This window comes from Phycodurus eques, chromosome 21, assembly GCF_024500275.1.
Source record: "Phycodurus eques isolate BA_2022a chromosome 21, UOR_Pequ_1.1, whole genome shotgun sequence".
In the NCBI taxonomy this organism is placed as follows: Eukaryota; Metazoa; Chordata; class Actinopteri; order Syngnathiformes; family Syngnathidae; genus Phycodurus; species Phycodurus eques.
Genome location: NC_084545.1, coordinates 16,640,207 through 16,658,471, shown reverse-complemented (window position 1 = coordinate 16,658,471; position 18,265 = coordinate 16,640,207). Strand labels below are relative to the sequence as shown.

At 43.5% G+C, this 18,265-nt stretch overlaps 1 protein-coding gene across 3 annotated transcripts in view; it reads left to right on the top strand.

Annotated features, from left to right (window-relative positions):
• The first annotated feature begins 1,029 nt into the window (after positions 1 to 1,029).
• LOC133396772 (receptor-type tyrosine-protein phosphatase mu-like) overlaps positions 1,030 to 18,265 on the top strand; it is a 72,459-nt gene continuing 55,223 nt past the window's right edge. For all 3 annotated transcript variants that reach the window (XM_061666954.1, XM_061666953.1, XM_061666952.1), the window contains exons 1-2: positions 1,030 to 1,272; positions 17,991 to 18,113. In XM_061666954.1, the coding sequence (XP_061522938.1) occupies positions 1,215 to 1,272; positions 17,991 to 18,113 (181 nt within the window). In that variant the 5' untranslated portion in view covers positions 1,030 to 1,214. The remainder of the gene's footprint in view (positions 1,273 to 17,990; positions 18,114 to 18,265) is intronic.

The following is an 18,265-nucleotide window of genomic DNA, read 5'->3' as shown; positions in this document are numbered from 1 at the left end:
GGATAACTATTGAAATGAATTCAATTGAATTTGATATGGTTCCTTTTTAGCCATCATAAATATTTTGGTATAACTGTTCAAAAAATAAAGACTTTGGGGTGCACATGCGAGTTAGGTTTCATTGGTGACCTTATTATTTTATTATTATCCATCCATCCGTCCATTTTCCGAGCCGCTTCTCCTCACGAGGGTCGCGGGCGTGCTGGAGCCTTTCCCAGCTATCATCGGGCAGGAGGCGGGGTACACCCTGAACCGGTTGCCAGCCAATCGCAGGGCACATACAAACAAACAACCATTCGCACGCACAGTCATACCTACGGGCAATTGAGAGTCTTCAATTGATGCATGTTTTGGGGATGCGGGAGGAAACCGGAGTGCCCGGAGAAAACCCACGCAGGCACGGGGAGAACATGCAAACTCCACACGGGCGGGGCCGGGGATTGAACCCAGGTCCTCAGAACTGCGAGGCTGACGCTCTGACCAGTCGTTCACCGTGCCGTTTTATTATTATTATTATTATTATTATTATTATTATTATTTTAGGCTCCTGCACGCCCGCGACCCACGTGAGGAGAAGCAGTACACAACACACCTATTATGAGGAGCTCCTTGGAAGAAGTTTGAGAAGTTTTCTCACAGGACACTATGACTGCGCGCTCACGTGTACGTGCGCGCGCCGAGCGTGGCGTCCGGCAGGGGGCGCCGTCGAGCAGCCGCGAGTGAGGACGTGAAAGGAGACTGTGCAACACACAAGACGCGCAATGACGAATTGACAAAAGACAAATAAAATAATACATAAATAAACGACAAAACACAAGCAACAGGAAAATAAAATATGACCATCAGATGAGGATGATGATGATGTTCTCTTTCTCTGTCTTTCTTCATACAAACAAGTTGATCATCATCATCATCATCAACCTCAGAACCCTCTGGTGTGACGTCACGCGACTCGCCCCCTCTCCTCGCAGGAAAAGCAAGACGCGAGAGGGCTCGTGCATGTGAAAGCGTGAGCGCGCGCGTGTGCGTGACAAAGAGGCGGACGAGAGAAGACGCGAGCGAGCCAGAAAACCGAGAAGAGAGCCAAAGAAGAAAAAAGAAAGAAGAAGAGAAAACTTGATCGCTTCTTTGGACGAAAGCCGCCCGCCCGACCTTCAACTACACAACAAGAAATTAGAACACGAAAAGCAAAGAAGAAGAAGAAGAAGAAGAAGATGGACGCTTTAACTTTGTTGCTCTTCTGCTGTCTGCACATGACAGCCGCCCTCAGAGGTGAGCACACAACTGCAACAACACAAACTACACGAACACGAACACGAGACGGACTTGGACCTGGACCTGGACCTGGACCTGGACTGGCGTGCGTGCGTGCGTGCGTGCGTGCCTGCGTGTCGGCATCCAAGTTTCCATGTGGAAAATGTACTCCCTTCATTTCCTGCTCTCCTTTTCCTCATCCCATTTTCGGCTTCTCGCTTCTGCTTTTTTTTGCATCTTTTCATCTTGTGTGTTGTTCATGTTTGTGAGTTCATGAGTGCGCGCGTGTTCATTTTTGTGTTTTATGTTATTTGCACCTTTTTGTGTTGTGTGCATGTCTGTGTGTTCATTTCATGTGTCATGTTCATATTCGTGTTTTTTCATGTGTGTGTCTTGCGTGCAGATTTTTGGGTGATTTGTGCTTGTTTTTGGATCGTTCGCATCGCATCGGTGTGTGTGTTAATGTTTGTGTGGTGTGGAGGATGTCAATGAATTTGAATATTTTTTTGGTTGACTTTTAGGTGGTTTAACTTCTCCATGAAAAGGATCCATGAAAGGATCAAAAGTGTCAGCAAAAATGGAGGGTTTTCCATCCTTTTGAATGGTCATGCCACCGCATTTCAATCGGATTCAAATCTAGGCCACTCCAAAACCTTCATTTCGTTTTTTTAAGCCATTCAGAAGTCGACTTGCTGGTGTGATCTGGATCGTGATCCTGCCGCAGAACCCGAGCGCGCTTCAGCTCGAGTTCACGAACTGATGGCTGAACATTCTCCTTCAGGATTTTCTGTGAAAGGGCAAAATTAACGGTTCCATCAATCACAGCAAGTTGTCCAGGTCCTGAAGGAGCGAAGCAGCCCAAGACCATCACACTACCGCTACCATGTTTACGTCAGATGTAACGAGACACACGCCTTCCAAAAAGCTCAACCTTCATCTCGTCAGTCCATAGAATATTCTCCCACAAGTCTTGGGAATCATTCAGATGTTCCCCCCCCCCCCCCCCCCCCCCACGAGTAGGACCAGCCTTTACATTCTATTTGGTCAGCAGTGGTTTTGGCCTTGCAACTCTGCCATGGATGCCATTTTTGCCATGCAGTCTCTTCCTTCTTGTTGTGTCCTGAACACTGACCTTAGCTGAGGCAAGGGAGGCCTGCAGTTCTTTGATTTCCTTTGCGGCCTCCTGGATGAGTCGTTGCTGTTCTCTTGGGGTAATCTTTGTTGGCCGGCCACTCCTGGGAAGGTTCACCACTATTCCATGTTTTCTCCATGTAAGGATAATGGCTCACCCCATGGTTCGCTGGAATCCTAAAGCTTTAGAAATGGTTTTTGTAACCCTTTCCAGACTGATAGATGTCAATGACTTTATTTCTTGACTGTTCTGGATTTTTTTCAAATCCGGCCCCGCCTGTGTGGAGTTTGCATGTTCTCCCCGTGCCTGCGTGGCTTTTCTCCGGGCACTCCGGTTTCCTCCCACATCCCAAAAACATGCATGCTAGGTTCATTGAAGATTCTAAATTGCCCGTAGGTGTGAATGTGAGTGCGAATGGTTGTCTGTTTGTATGTGCCCTGCGATTGGCTGGCGACCAGTTCAGGCCGTAGCCCGCCTCCTGCCCGATGACGGCTGGGATAGGCTCCGGCACGCCCGTGACCCGCGTGAGGAGAAGCGGTACAGAAAATAGATGGATGCAAGTGTTGTGATAAGTGTGTTGATGTTCATCAGTTTCAGTTTTGAGGGGGCGGTCCCATCTTATGCAAATGAGCCACTGCTGACCCCGCCCATCTATACAGCTTTCGTTACCATGACGACCAGCGGGCGAAGGTAGGGAGTTTCCACAGGTTTCTCCTATTCCGGGGATGAAGAAAAAAGATTTTTCCCCAGTAGAGGCGGAACTTCATCACCAACCGCCAAATTATCATTTGTCACTCGGAACTGTGCACGTGGCGGACGCCACACACAAAACACTCTTCCACCGTTTCAACAACTTCACTGAGCAATCAAGATGTTTGTGACGCTTATCAGAACCTAATGCACTGAGCTAATGCTAATCTGTGCATCCGACAAAACTCAATGCAGCTCTGCTTTGCTTTTGGCTCGGACAAGATAGTGTTTCACGTAGCGTTGTACGGCCGTGGCTTGATCTTCGGCCAGCTCGGCTGATATGAGATACTGACATCCTCGTGTGGTGGGCGGGATTATGCAAATGACCCAAATGTGATCTAACAGTGGCCAAAATTGAAAAGGGCTTGACACGTTTGCCCAAATAGTCGCAGAACGAAAGACGGACTTGATGGCTGGCCACAACACAACTATGCTTTACACGATCAGGATTTTTGGAGCCGATCAGCGAGTTAAAAAAAACTAAACAATAACCGATCCCCGATACGATTGTAAACTGGAGCAATGTCAATTTACATGACTTGTTTATTTACTGTATATACTTGTGTACTGTAGATTGGCTATCTTCAACAAAATTATTCTCTATTCAGGTGATGTATTCTAATCAGTCAGGTCAAACCAACATTACAAGATGACAGAAATAACGGGTGCTAACTTACTGTAATTAAATTACTTTATTGTCATAAAATTACTTCACACACACCGAAACTTTAGAGCATGATTCGAGAGAACGCCGGCATGTTTACGTACAACCGTTAGTGCTAGCACTAGCTTGGTAGGCTACATAACGTTCTGTTGCCTGCTTGCAAGCCGTATCGTATTAAAAGTACGTGAACAGAATTAATGTCCTGCCGAGCACCGGTGACCACCGGCGCATGTTTTTCCCCGATGACGTCATTGATCGGATCGGCAAATTATGACATTGAAGCCGATCGGCATAAAATGCTAATTATCGGCCGATCAGATCGGTGTAAAGTATAAACACAACACATGATTTGGGTAACATTTTATGCTCTACAATATACAAATAGTTACAAACTATTTATCTTATCCATCCATCTTCCGTAATCCTTCTCCTCACGAGGGTCGCGGGCGTGCTGGCGCCTATCCCGGGCGAGAGGCGGGGTATGCCCTGAACTGGTCGCCAGCCGGTCGCAGGGCATGCAAAAACAAGCAACCATTCTCACTCGCATTCACACCTACGGGCAATTTAGAGTCTTCAATCAAGCTAGCGTGCATGTTTTTGGGATGTGGGAGGAAAGCGGAGTGCCCAGAGAAAAGCCACGCAGGCACGGGGAGAACACGCAAACTCCACACAGGCGGCGGCGGATTTGAACCTGGGACCTCAGCACCGTGAGGCACATGTGCTAACCAGTTATTATTGTTTTTATTGTAATCATTATTCTTTTTAAACAATCAAAAGTTCATATATTGAGCACAACACAAGGCGTGACATGCAAGATGGCTTCTTTCTGTGGTACAATTGGACAAACTGTAGAGTTTGCTCACACTCACACACACACACACACACACACACTTATAGACATACACTCATACACACACGCTCCCTCGTGACCTGATGTGTCCAGGTTCAGGCGGTCGCTGAGTCAGGACTTTACCTTTTTTCCTTGAGTGCGCGTATTTATGTGTGTGTGTGTGCGCGTGCGCGCGTTCGGGTTGCAGTCAGGTCAGCTTTTTGTTTTGTCTCATCAGGATTTTAATGAAGTTCCATCGTGTGTGTGTGTGTGTGTGTGTGTGAGTGTGTGATTTTTGAAAAAAAACATTTTGACTTGTTAGGTTAGGTAAGGTTATTCCCAGTACCCCTGTTGTGATTGTACGGCGTCGATGTGCCGGCATCTTTTCAGCTTTCCGGTTTTCTTGCTGTGCATGCACGTGGAATGCGCTGATGACTTGGATCTCCTAGCTTAACGTCGCTAGAGGCACGCAGCTCAAAAGGGGCGTGTCCTACCTACCTGTTGCTCATGTGTATAGACGGTGTTGGAATTCCCTCCTCATCCAGTAAACTGTATATTGCCCTATATGGCGAGTTGGCGATTTTGTTGGAATCCCACGTATCCCACAATGCATCTTGAGAAGTAGTCAACAACGATGGTCACTGGAAGAGTAGTGCTCAAAAAGCATTTTTAATTTGACTGATGATTTAACTGTATCGTCCACTGTTATAAAATGTAGTGCACAGATGTCGAACTCAAAGCCCGGAGGCCACATTATTTTCTGTGGCCTGTGAAAGCAAATCATTTGCATTAACTGTAAATGACTGTAAGTAATAATGTTGAGATATTGCAGGCATTTTGTTCTTTTTGCTACCAAACACCTTTTTACAATAACTTGATCAGTAGTTGAAAAAACTATTATCCTTGACTTTTGATTAAACTAGTAAGTTATCCATCAACGTGTTGTGTACAGTGGAACCTTGATAAAATGGACCCCGATATCTGGATATATATATTGGATAAAACGGACCGTCGGGACCGAACAATGTGTTTAAAAAAAAAAAAAGTTTCCGTTTTGTCACTTAAACTGCCGTTGACAAAGTCTGTTAGTTCCAGAATTGGCCACTGTTGTTTATTGACGCTGTGGCGCAATGCTGGTTGAGAATGGGACCCACGTATTTCCGGGTCACAGATATATAATATGACTAGATCCAACCATACGGCCATGTTGAATGTGGCACATTTCCAGGCCATGGATTTGATATGGCAGCCATGGTGATGATGATTCTATCTGTCTATTGTGCATAGAGCGGCGGCGGTTTTGAATCTGAGGAACATAAAACAAGTCTCAGGAGTCTGGAAGATGCTATTTTTGGTACAGTAACAGTTTTTTGTGACGAGCTGTATGTCCACGGTGTCGGATTTGGGACTAGGCAGCACACTAATTCCTCGCAGCTCATGAAAGTGACGTTGATTCGTCTATGATATTCGTCCATCAAGCGCACCAGCATGCTAAGTTTGGATAAAATTTTAAACTTTAAAACATTTTCAAGCTTCTTTTTATTTACAATAACTTTTTACTGTTTTGGGTGTTTTAGGCCAAAAAAGTATAAAACAATAATTTTATAATGTACAATAATATGGGTGCATATATAAAAAAAAATAAGTGCTTCATTGTAACGGACACACGGCTGTATTGGATGACATACCCCCCCCCCCCTCCACCCATTAGTCCGCTCTTTTGAAGTTCCACTGTATATGTAATTTTATGATGAGGCGATGATGCATTTTATGGTTTCACTCTCATAATGGTCCTCTGAGGAAAACCATGCCAACAATGTGGCCCGCAACAAAAATGAGTTTGACACCCCTGATGTAGTCACTGTGTTTGGAAGCATTCTCTCATTTCCCCAATCACCATCTTGTATGAAAACTTCATTAAACTACATCGTGAAGTGTCATCGGCGATATGGAAACGTGGATGCGGTGATGAGCGGACGTGGAACGATTGGCGATTGTCCCGGAAGGGCCAAATAGCGAAATGTGTCACGTGACCTCTTCCTACTGCTGCTGCGTATCCATGGTGACGAGATGGAAGCAAATAATTTCTTTGACATGAGATTACAAAAACAGTTAGCATGTCTTCGAAATATTATGTGTGTGTGTCTGTGTGTCCTTTGTGAGTTTTTTAATCCCCGTTCTGAGATGTCAGTGTGATTAGTGTTGTGGCTCAAATCCCAGATCATATTCAAAGGATTATTGTTTGAAGAGTTTGTGTGTAGGTGTGTGTGTCCGTGTGTGTATGTGAGACAGAACTAATGAGATGTGGATTAGTGTGCTTGTGTGTTTTGTCAGTATAATCTGCCTCTTGTGTGTTCAGCAGGTTTGATGATTCGTTTACTTGTCAGTAATTCAGAATTTGATCTCACACACACACACACACACACACACACACACACACCATCTGTCTGAGTCAGTGTGGAACGAAAGACAAACATATATAAAATATAAGAAAAATATATTACCAAGATATCATCAGAATTATGCTAATTATTGGAAAATGCTGCCAGCTAACACACACAAGCTCCTTAAGTAGTCGCGCACACACTGCACACGTGCATGCAGGGTTAGAAGTTTCAATGTAACCTATATTATGTGTCTGAGATTATCATCTTCATCATCGTTTGTGTATTTGTATCTTTTTAAGTGCGTTGTATAGATGCGCGCACGCGCACGCACACAATGGTGAGGTGCTTTATTGGAAGGGGGGGTTTTCTAAGTGCCCCTCAGGTCTGACTTGCAGCAAGTTTGCATTAGTGGAACACCATGAGGGAGCTCCAGGCGACACACACGCGCACATCCACACAAACTCACTTGCACACACGCCTGTGCTTCAGAGGGAGAGTCATGTAAAGGTTGGTGTGTGCGTGCATGCGTGCGTGGGCGTGTGTCCTGTGGGTGAAGACCTTTTGGTTGACTGTCAAGATGAATATTGTCCCTCTCAGAGGTGACCTTCTACTTCTTCATGGTGAGACCTGGGGACGAGGAAGAAGAGGTACCTGATTGTGGTCCATTTTGACAACTTTCAACAAAGCTTCCTGCTTCTGGTGACAACCGATCCAGTCCGTTTTGGATGTTCAAAGGAGAATTGAGAACCCCCTGCCAAATCGCCTTTTTGTTTTTCTTTTTTATGGTTTTTACTGTAATAAGCAAGTCCAAATTCAGTGTACTACCACGTTGTGCCACAACATAGCGGGCACCACTGAGCTCTACTAGATGTTTAAGCAGCATAATTAACAGCAAGAAGAAGAGGCAGAAACTCCGGCTCCAGTAATAGTTCTTGTTCTCACGTATTTGTGAGTATTGTTGATTGTATGTGTTGCTGCTCCATCAGTGTTCAAGGAGCTCTTGTTTGAAGCTATGCAATTATCGTACCATCTATGCTAGGTTCCGTGAGCTCCATTATAGGTTAGCATTAGGCTACAAAATGATATAGTTTGGTTGAACATTTTGGCGTTTAAATTTACAACGTGTAATTGTTTTGTGTGCCAGTTTTCCAGTAGACTTCAAGTGGGCGTGACCAATAAACACGTTGAAGCAAGCACGTTTTACCTCTTTTTTGGACAACTAATGAGAAAACGAGAACAGACGTTAACGAATACTTTCAAATGTGTCTTTTAATAAATTGGGGTTTCAATTGTGTGGGAGGTATAAAACTACAAAAAAAAGGGTATTTTTTGTTGTTGTTTATTTTAATTTTTTTTTATCGTGTCTGTATTTTTACGAGACACGGGCGGCCTAGGAACGGAACACTCGCAATTTTCGGGGCGTCCCCGTAAACGAAGGGGAAGATTTTCTTTTCACTACCAACTGACTTCACTCGCCGCAACCCTTCTTTTATTTAATCTTCTTCCAGTTTTGAGAGGGAGCAAATCAAGATTAAGGATGAAAAGAATTGAAGCTTTTTTCTTTCCATTCCTCATCTGCCCTTTTATCTTTAATCTGACATTTTTTTGCCTTTATCATATCTTCTAATCCCTCTGCACTCTGCGTGTGTATACATTCTACAGGATTATTACATTTGGAATTAAAAGTGATCCTTCTCATGGCTGTGTGTGTGTGTGTGTGTGTGTGTGTGTCGTAACTGTGGCAACGTGGCTCCGTGACGCTAAGACGCAACATGTTCATTAAAATGAGAACACGTTCAACAAGAGGACAAATGTGAGCGATCTGTAGAAAACCTTATCCCAGTAGAACCTAACCTTGATTGAAAGCACTTTGAAATGTGCTGACACCAATCAAACAACGGAACCCGATTGGAATCGTGGTAGGAGCAGAACCTGAAACCAGTTCGTAACCAGTTTGGAACTTGACTGGAAGTACTTTTAAGAAAGCTTTCACACACAGTGTGAAAGCAGAGCAAAACATATGTGGTTATGTTGCAATTCTATAATAAGTGACATAAGACAACATAACTGTACGGTGTGTGTGCGACGTTTTGAGGAAACTCCGGTGAAAATGAACCAAAAATGTGTGCTGTCATTGTTGTGCTTACAAATGTGAAACAAAAGCTGTTCTGTTGTACATGAGCGTGTGTATGCCAATCTGGATTCATTTTCAAATCAGATCAATCTTTGGTGACGATTACGTTGTGCTAATAAAATCACTTGCCACTCCATCTCCTTCCATGCTGTCTGAAAAAGTGCCAATAATGCCCATCTTTTTCATCTTTCTGTCCTTGGTTTTGGGTTGTGTTTCGCTGTGTTGTGTAACATTGTGTTTTGTTGTGTTGTGTGTGTTGCATTCTTGCTCGATGTACAGCTTCAGCTGTTCAACAGTCCGGGGTCTCCGTTGTCGTATTTTACGCTTCATAATGCGCCACACCTTTTCAATGGGAGACAGGTCTGGACTGCAGGCAGGCCAGTCTAGTACCCGCACTCTTTTACTACGAAGCCACGCTGTTGTAACAGCGTGCAGAGTGTGGTTTGGCATTGTCTTGCTGAAATAAGCAGCGTCCATGAAAAAGACGTTGCTTGGATGGCAGCATATGTTTCTCCAAAACCTGTATGTACCTTTCAGCATTAATGGTGCCTTCACAGATGTGTAAGTTACCCTTGCCATTGGCACTAACACAGCCCCATACCATCACAGATGCTGGATTTTGAACTTTGCGTCCATAACATTCCGGATGTTTTTTTTCCTCTTTGGCCCGGACGTCCACAATTTCCAAAAACAATTTGAAATGCGGACTCGTCGGACCACAGAACACTTTTCCACTTTGCGTCAGTCCATCTTAGATGAGCTCGGCCCAGAGAAGCCGGCGGCATTTCTGGGTGTTGTTGATGAATGGCTTTTGCTTTGCACAGTAGAGTTTCAAGTTGCGCTTACGGATGTAGCGCCAAACTGTATTTACTGACATTGGTTTTCTGGCGTGTTCCTGAGCCCATGTGGCGATATCCTTCACACATTGATGTCGGTTTTTGATGCAGTGCCCCCTGAGGGATCGAAGGTCACGGGCATTCAATGTTGGTTTTCGGCCTTGCCGCTTACATGCAGTGATTTCTCCAGTCTCTGAACCTTTGGATGAAATTATGGACCGTAGATGATGAAATCCCTAAATTCCTTGCAGTTGTACGTTGTGGAACATTGTCCTTAAACTGTTCGACCATTTTCTCACGCACTTGTTCACAAAGAGGTGAAGCTCGCCCCATCTTTGCTTGTGAATGACTGAGCAATTCAGGGAAGCAATCATGGCACCCACCTGTTCCCAATGAGCCTGTTCACCTGTGGGATGTTCCAAACAGGTGTTTGATGAGCATTCCTCCACTTTCTCACTCTTTTTTGCCACCTGCCTGTCAGAGCGTTTTTGGAACATGTTGCAGCCATACAATTCTAAGTTCATGATTATTTGCTAAAAACAATCAAGTTGATCAGTTGGAACATTAAATATCTTGTCTTTGTAGTGTATTCAATTAAATATAGGTTGAACATGATTTGCAAATGATTGTATTCTGTTTTTATTTGTTTAACACAACGTCCCAACTTCATTGGAATTGGGGTTGTACATTGTATTATGTTGGATTGTGTTGTATTACATTGCGTTATGCTGTGTTGCATTGCGTTGTGTTACATTGCATTATGTTGATTTATTGACGTTATTTTTTATTACATCTATTTGTCAAAATGTATTTATCTATCTTAAAATAAATCTCCCAACATATATATTTGTTCGAGCAGTGATGAGAGTGTTTGAGTAGTCTTTATGAGAGCAAGACTCGTGCGTATGAGAGTGTTTGAGTGTTGTTTATGAGAGCCTTTCAGTAGTTTGTGTGTGTGTGAAAGCATTTGAATAGTAAGTGTGAGAGTTAATCCTGAATAATGTCAATAACGGGCCCTCATAGTTGTCTGTGGTCACACTAACCTGAGTGTGTGTTCGTGCAGACGCGTTGTGGAATGTTGCGCTCGATTCAACTTTTTGTCCAACTTGTCCCAGCAGTGGTGTCGCATACGGACATGTTGTGTCCTGCGCGTTTACTTGCACACCAAAGCCCCTGACTGCCCCCCCACTAAACACACACACACACACACACACACACAAACACACAGCCGCATCCTCTTTCTCGCCAGGAGCGCTTCCAGCCCCAAGGGAAGAGGAGGGAAAGATAATCGGTGTGTATGTTACAGGCTAATTATTGCACATTAGCATATTATTGTGATGGCGTCACAGAGATGCCTCAAGTGCAACACGCACAAGCGCCGGTTTGATTGCTGCATTATTCATATTTGGCCTGAGGCAAGTTAGCTGGCTCTGCTAAAGCTGTTGGCAGCCAGTTTCTGTTGCTCCACACGCACTCAATAGTTTATAGAATAAATACACTCCTCGTGCTTTCAAACAGGCGACCGCATGCGTCAGTGCACGCGTGTGTGTATGTTACGGGTGTTTGCGCATGTGTGTTGGGTTAGTCATACAAGTTGAAGTCTGAAATAAGACTTTCTTTTTGTTCAGCTCAAGATGCTCAAGTCACGCTCTCCCTCGACACCTCCTTATCTCCTTCTCTACCCCCTTATCACCTTCTATGCCTCCTTGTCAATTATTTATTTATGTATTTAGTGATTTGATATGAACATCGCAAAAACATTGGCCAAACCGGATGCATTGCTTTAAGTAGCTATACATGACCAATGGCCGCCATCTTGATGGCATTTTCATCCATCCATCCATTTCTGAGCCTCTTATCCTCACAAGGACCGCAGGAGTGCTGGAGCCTATCCCAGCTATCATCGGGCAGGAGGCGGGGTACACCCTGAACTGGTTGCCAGCCAGTTGCAGGGGACACATAAACAAACAACTATTCGCACTCACATTCACACCTACGGGCAATTTAGAGTCTTCAATTAACCTCGCATGCATGTGTTTGGGATCTGGGAGGAAACCGGAGTGCCCGGAGAAAACCCACGCGGGCACGGGGAGAACATGCAAACTCCACACAGGCGGGGCTGGGGATTGAACCCCGGTCCTCAGAACTGTGAGGCAGACGCTCTAACCAGTCGGTCACCGTGCCACCTGATGGAATTTTATTTTTTTTAAAACCCCACGGAATAAGCGCTTCGAAGGCCTCTAAAATCCTCCGCAACAAACAAATTCTTGAAAAAAAACATTTGAACTATTCTACTACTCTTCCTAACCCTTCTATTTGCTCTATCTACCCTCATTTCTTGGGTGTATAATGCACACCCATGTATAATACGCACCCCCAAAGTTGACCTCAAGCTTCTGGAAAATGTGTAATGCATTTTTACAATGCATGATTTTGATTCTACCCATATGATCAAAACGTAAAGTGTTGTCTGTATTTTGTTAGTTTTTTTTCAAAGAATTATCCTGAAGCTAAGCACTTTATTTAAACACGTAATACCTCCTTTTTATTGACTCGCTCTTATTTTGGAATTCACAGCCCTACTTTTATTTAGTAAATGAGAAATTCATTGTTCATGTTCATCTGTTTGATTACCCAGGCATAATTTGTAAGATGGGTACAATTCTTTAAAGAAAACACGAAGGGCCAGGCAGATTGTTCAGTTTACAGCCTCTCATCACGCTCTAAACAATCTCTCCTGTCGCTCCTGTATTTATTTGAAACAGGGAGGTTTCTGAGTTACAAGACATAACACACTAAGGGGAGGGTTTCAAGGTGAAGACATGGGACCGACACCGGCCACGTTCCCGGCCGCGTCCTCGGTCAAGGCGCCCTTCTATGGGATGATTCCTGCTGAGTCATCTTCTTGAAGGCGAGACATCTTCCTTTCTCAAAATCGTCCATAATACTAATGCACGCTAAGCAAATAAATGATAACTTCTACAATATATTGAACAGAAACCCATTTAATGATAACTGTCAAGCATTTCACAAAAGCATTATGATTAAAGAAAACATAATCAGAAAGAAAGTAATGATGGTTGATGTTCAGTCATCGGTCGCATTTAAAAATATAAATAAATAAATAAATTCACAAATTCCGCAAGATTATGTAAATATATGAGTACAACTGTACATACAGTATATGGAATCATACGTACCCTGTCATATTGGAATGAAAGTGTACAGCGTTTTCATAACCTCAAGATGGCTGCATACATTTATACAATGTGAAGGTTTTTTCCATTTCCCCCAACACCGATGTCTAATGCGCACTCTTGACTTTTGACAATTTGTTGCGGGGGGAGCGCATTATACACGAGCAATTACGGCAATCGAGTTTTTAGTGCAAGTGACACGTTTGAATTTGGAGAACCCATCGGAATTTTGACCCGTACAAGCTTTTGGTCGATATTTTGAACTGAAACAATCAGGGAAAGGCTTCAGGAGATTTGTTGAGAAGTAATCAAGTTATATTTATATCGTTTTACTCTCATTTGAAGGCGTTTTTTATTTTTATTTTTTTTAAATTTCTTTTATATCACACAAAAACGTTCCCCAAAAGGTCATTGTGTTCCCACACGAAAAAACTAATTTCTCTGGAACTAATGATCTGATTTTCAAAATGCTTGCTGCGTTGTACTCCGGTTGAAGTGGCTGTTTTGACCACACTCAGCATTTTGGCGGGATCTTGTCACGTTGGAAAATCGAGTGTTTCGGGAGTCGAATGCCATGAAATATCATCGCACGCACGTCTCTTCTGATGAAGCGGAAACAGTTCACGTTTGTTTTGACCTTTTTAACTTGACTTTGGAGTTTTCAATTATTGTCCAGAATCATTCCCGAGCACTTTGTTTGACTTACTTATCGTATTATTTGATGAATATGGACTTTAAATGGCAGCACAGTAGAGGACTGGTTTGAGCGTCTGTCTCACAGTTCTGAGGACCGGGGTTCAATGTGTGGAGTTTGCATGTTCCCACCGTGCCTGCGTGGGTTTTCTCCGGGCACTCTGGTTTCCTCCCACATCCCAAAAACGACTGGTTGTTTGTTTCTATGTGCCCTGCGATTGTCTGGCAACCAGTTCAGGGTGTACCCCGCCTCCTGCCCGATGATAGCTGGGATAGGCTCCAGCGCTCCCGCGACCCTTGTGGGGATAAGCGGCTCAGATAATGAATGGATGCACTTTAAATGTGCCAGTTTGAACTAAGAAGCAAATGGAAATCTTTTTTTTTTACATTTAATGTTCAATGAGACTTGTGCCAGTTACTGATGTTAAACAAATAAATAGGTGTTTTGCCAAAATCATAGACGACAGTATCATCTTTGACAATGAACAAACACCCTGACAGCAATTTGGGAGGACGTTTACGGACATTGAGAACAGTACTGTACTTAATACTAATCCCTGTGGCGCCCCCAAGTAGTTGGGACAGAGAATGGACTCCACCCATTCACACGCCATTGTTTTTCATCTTGGTAGGATTTAAACTCCAACATTTTTAAAAAATTTGCATTTTCCTCATCGTAATACTGTTGTGGAAAACTTTTTGAGGTCGCTGAACGCAGCACCAACGATGTGGCCTTTGTCCGGGGCTGTTTTGATTTCTTTCTACGAGATGGCACTGAGCATTTCATCCTTGCACACCTTCAGCACACAGAAAAAGACACAATCTGTTGTTTTATTGTGGCCATTTTCTTGTCTGCCCTCCCAGTGTGTGCGCGTGTATTTGTGTGTCACCAGTTAAATGCCACCACTGCTGTCTGTCATTGTGTGTGTCCAGTGTCATCTCCAATCTCGCAAACACACACAGTGAGGCACCGCAGGGCCTGCTGGGAGCTGCCGTGTTATTGTGGCGGCCTGTCCTGTCTCGTCCAATCATTTTGCAGGGTTTACTTTAGCACAACATGCTAACGGATAACTGTGAGGCTAATAACAAACGCACACATTGTCTGACACCAGATAATACACATTAGACAAGCCTGGTTTCACACTGCTAATTAGTGTGTGTGTGTGTGTGTGTCTGTGTGTGTGTGTGTGATGGACAAACAAAGACAGGAAGGAAAAGTCAGCTTCCTGAAATTTTGACGCACAAACTCTTCCTGCCTCCTTTTTACCTTCTCTCTTCTCCCTCGCTTTGTGTGTGTGTGTGTGTGTCAGACATTGTGTATTGATTGTCAGGTGTGATTCCTTCCACTAGTATATATATCAATACACTAAAGTTATGTTGTTTGTGTTACCTTTCGATGTGTTCACATTGGTTTCCATAGCAATGCAAGCATCCAAGTTGACCACCTGCGCGCGCGCGCACACACACACACACACACACACAAAAATCAACAAAACAACATCATCATTAGGGGCGTGGCATTCAATGGTTGCGGTGGAGGCACGTGGTTTTCGGGAAGTGAAGGATGATGGGAAAGTCAGAACAAGTCCTAAGAATCATTGATGACCGTTGATCTTACGTCAGTGGTAAAAACTTATTGATCAGCTGAATTGCACATGAGGAAATATCACTCTCTCACACACACAGACACACACATACACACACACACACACACACACACACACAGTGTGTGTCCTGAGGGTGTGTTTCTGTTCACTGTCATTATTCTGACAACATACGCGTTGCAACATGGAATGGTATGTGACATGGACGTGTGTGTGTGTGTGTGTGTGTGTGTTTGTGTGCGTGTGTTGAAGGGACAATGGGGGCTCGGTCTTGATTTCATTTCCTGTCGACTAACAGGCTGCTCTGAAGACGAAACTGCACCCAGTAAGGACAATGAAAGACGTAGTGAAGACATTTAAAGACACAATGAGGACATTGAAAGACCTTGAAGATATTTGTAACCTTTATTCCCCTATGCATTGTCACTGCATTGTTTGCATACCTGCTGTTGACAGTGTTGGATAGCAACTAATTACATGCAATGAGATGATGTAATGGATGGATGGAGATTATGTAATTGAATTAGAAAATGTATGTCATTTTAATGCAGTACATTATTGGGAGAAAATTGCATTTTTGCAAAATTGCAATTCCAAATGGAGGTTTCCATGAATTAAAGCTTTAGTTACATTTGAAATATTGCCACAAAAGCCCTGATTTAATTTTATTGCACTTTTTTTTTTTTTTCTGATGTAACTTCCTTCCTCCTTCTAAAGCCGACATTTTTGATTGGCCCTCTCTGGTGATGTGCCATTCTGCCTCAGTCTCAAACATGACATACTTTTCCGAATATGACCTTGAAGATTAGTTTGTCTGAGATTTTGAAAAGGTTAGAGTCATAGTTACACTTTTGAACGCATAAAAGAACATTGACTTTTGAACACTTTCCACTTTATAGTTTTGGACTTTTTATTTTATTTTATCGAACGTTCACTTATGTGTGAAACCATATTGTCTTGTGCATATTTGTCACGCGGTCAACATGGTACGTTTTCCACATAGAATGCAACAAGCACATTTTTGTACAATTAGATTGGATCATGTTTTGTTATCAGTTTATTATTTGTGTAAAGAACAAATATGTGGTTAATTCCAAAATAAGGATCTGTGCTTTTCATCCCCATTTTCAGAGGAAACATCCAAGGATGCTGTTGATGCATTCATGAGCAATTAAGAAAAGACATCAAAATGTCATCAAATGTAATTAGGTATAATTACTTTGAGAAAGTCATTGAAATAGACATTTTCAACAGGGTAACTCGTAATTGGAATCATGTACATTTCCAAAGTCATCTTCCCAACACTGGCCATTGATCGGCAGTGCTGGTCACTTTCATTTGCTTGACGACTCTCTGCGCCATTTTCCCATTTGTATCGCCGCACTGCTGGACACTTTATATTGTTGAATGACTGTCTGTACTGACAGTATGTGTTTATGTCCTAAATGTAGTTTTTGTTGTACTAGAGTGGCTCCAACTATGGAGACAAATGTCTTGTGTGTTTTCAACATACAGTGCTTGGACAACAAAGGTGATTTGGATTTTGACATTTAAAACCACACTGAAGACATTCAGCGACACAGTCAGTCAGGGCTGGACGATTCATCGAATTTTGATCCCGATTTCAATTTTGGCTTCTCACAATCATAAAAACATTCTAATCATTAAACACGCGAGTTCCTGCGCTGTAAAAGCAGCGTGACGTGCAGCTGCAGCAAGCGTGTGATGTGTCTGATCAAAAACGTGTGGCGTGAGCCGGTGATTGAAAACGTGGCAAAAGCAGAAAGTGTAGCGATCGCTTGAGAAAAAACGCAGGACGACTTCCGTCATCCCCAGACTTTTGGCTTCAAGTTGTCGAACCGAGTTTGTCACGCTGTCGTCGCGTCTGCAGCCCAAGGCCACACGACCAATCGGAATCAGTTGCCGTTCGGGCTTGAAGTGTGCTTCCATCAAGTGAGAAAGGAGCAAAGGAGCCCAAAAAGTGCCAGCACATTTAGCCAGCACCACCGCAACGCGTGTCCTCAGTGGGACACGTTGAGGACACGCGTTGCAAGGCGGAAGCTCCCGCGTGTGCCAATGGCGCCGGACCGAGTACTCTGAATGCTGTCCAAAAACCAAATTTGTCGTCCGCAAACTGCAGCAAACGCACAACTCTGGAGACAAAAGGTTCTTGAGAAGTTTGCTTTTGTGCCATTTTACAGGAGCGCATGGAGATTGTGTGGTATTTTTACGAGTATTATTTTGTGACAGATTTATTTCTGGTTATTCTTTTAAGTTATATTTAAAGTTGAGTTTTGGTAGCTCACTCAAAACTCATTTGGAAATCAGTGAATAATAATAGTATTTATTCATCAGGATTTTACTATCAATCAAAATATTGATGAATCATTTTGCCCTAATCATCAGGACATTTTTGAAACAGTGAGAACAAATTTGTCAGCCAATTGTAGCTTGCTCAGTGTCTCCCCCGAGTTGGCCTGAGCATTTATGTGTGTGTGTGTGTTTTTCAGCGTGTCTGTTTGGACAAGGTCCGGACTGCAATCTGGTCCAATCCAAAGAAGACGACTTGGACTGGGAGCAAGGACTGCCGCCTCAGGACGGAGCGTCCGGCGCCGACGCCTGGATGCCAGCAGGTACCGCGTCGTGTCTGGTGTCCCTCAGGGAACCTTGTGGAACCTCTGAACCGTTTCAAATTGTCATGTGACGTTGGAAAGCCAATCGAGCATTTATTCCATGTGCAGTGGAACCTCGGTTTACGAATACATACAATTCGGGTTCCGTCCAA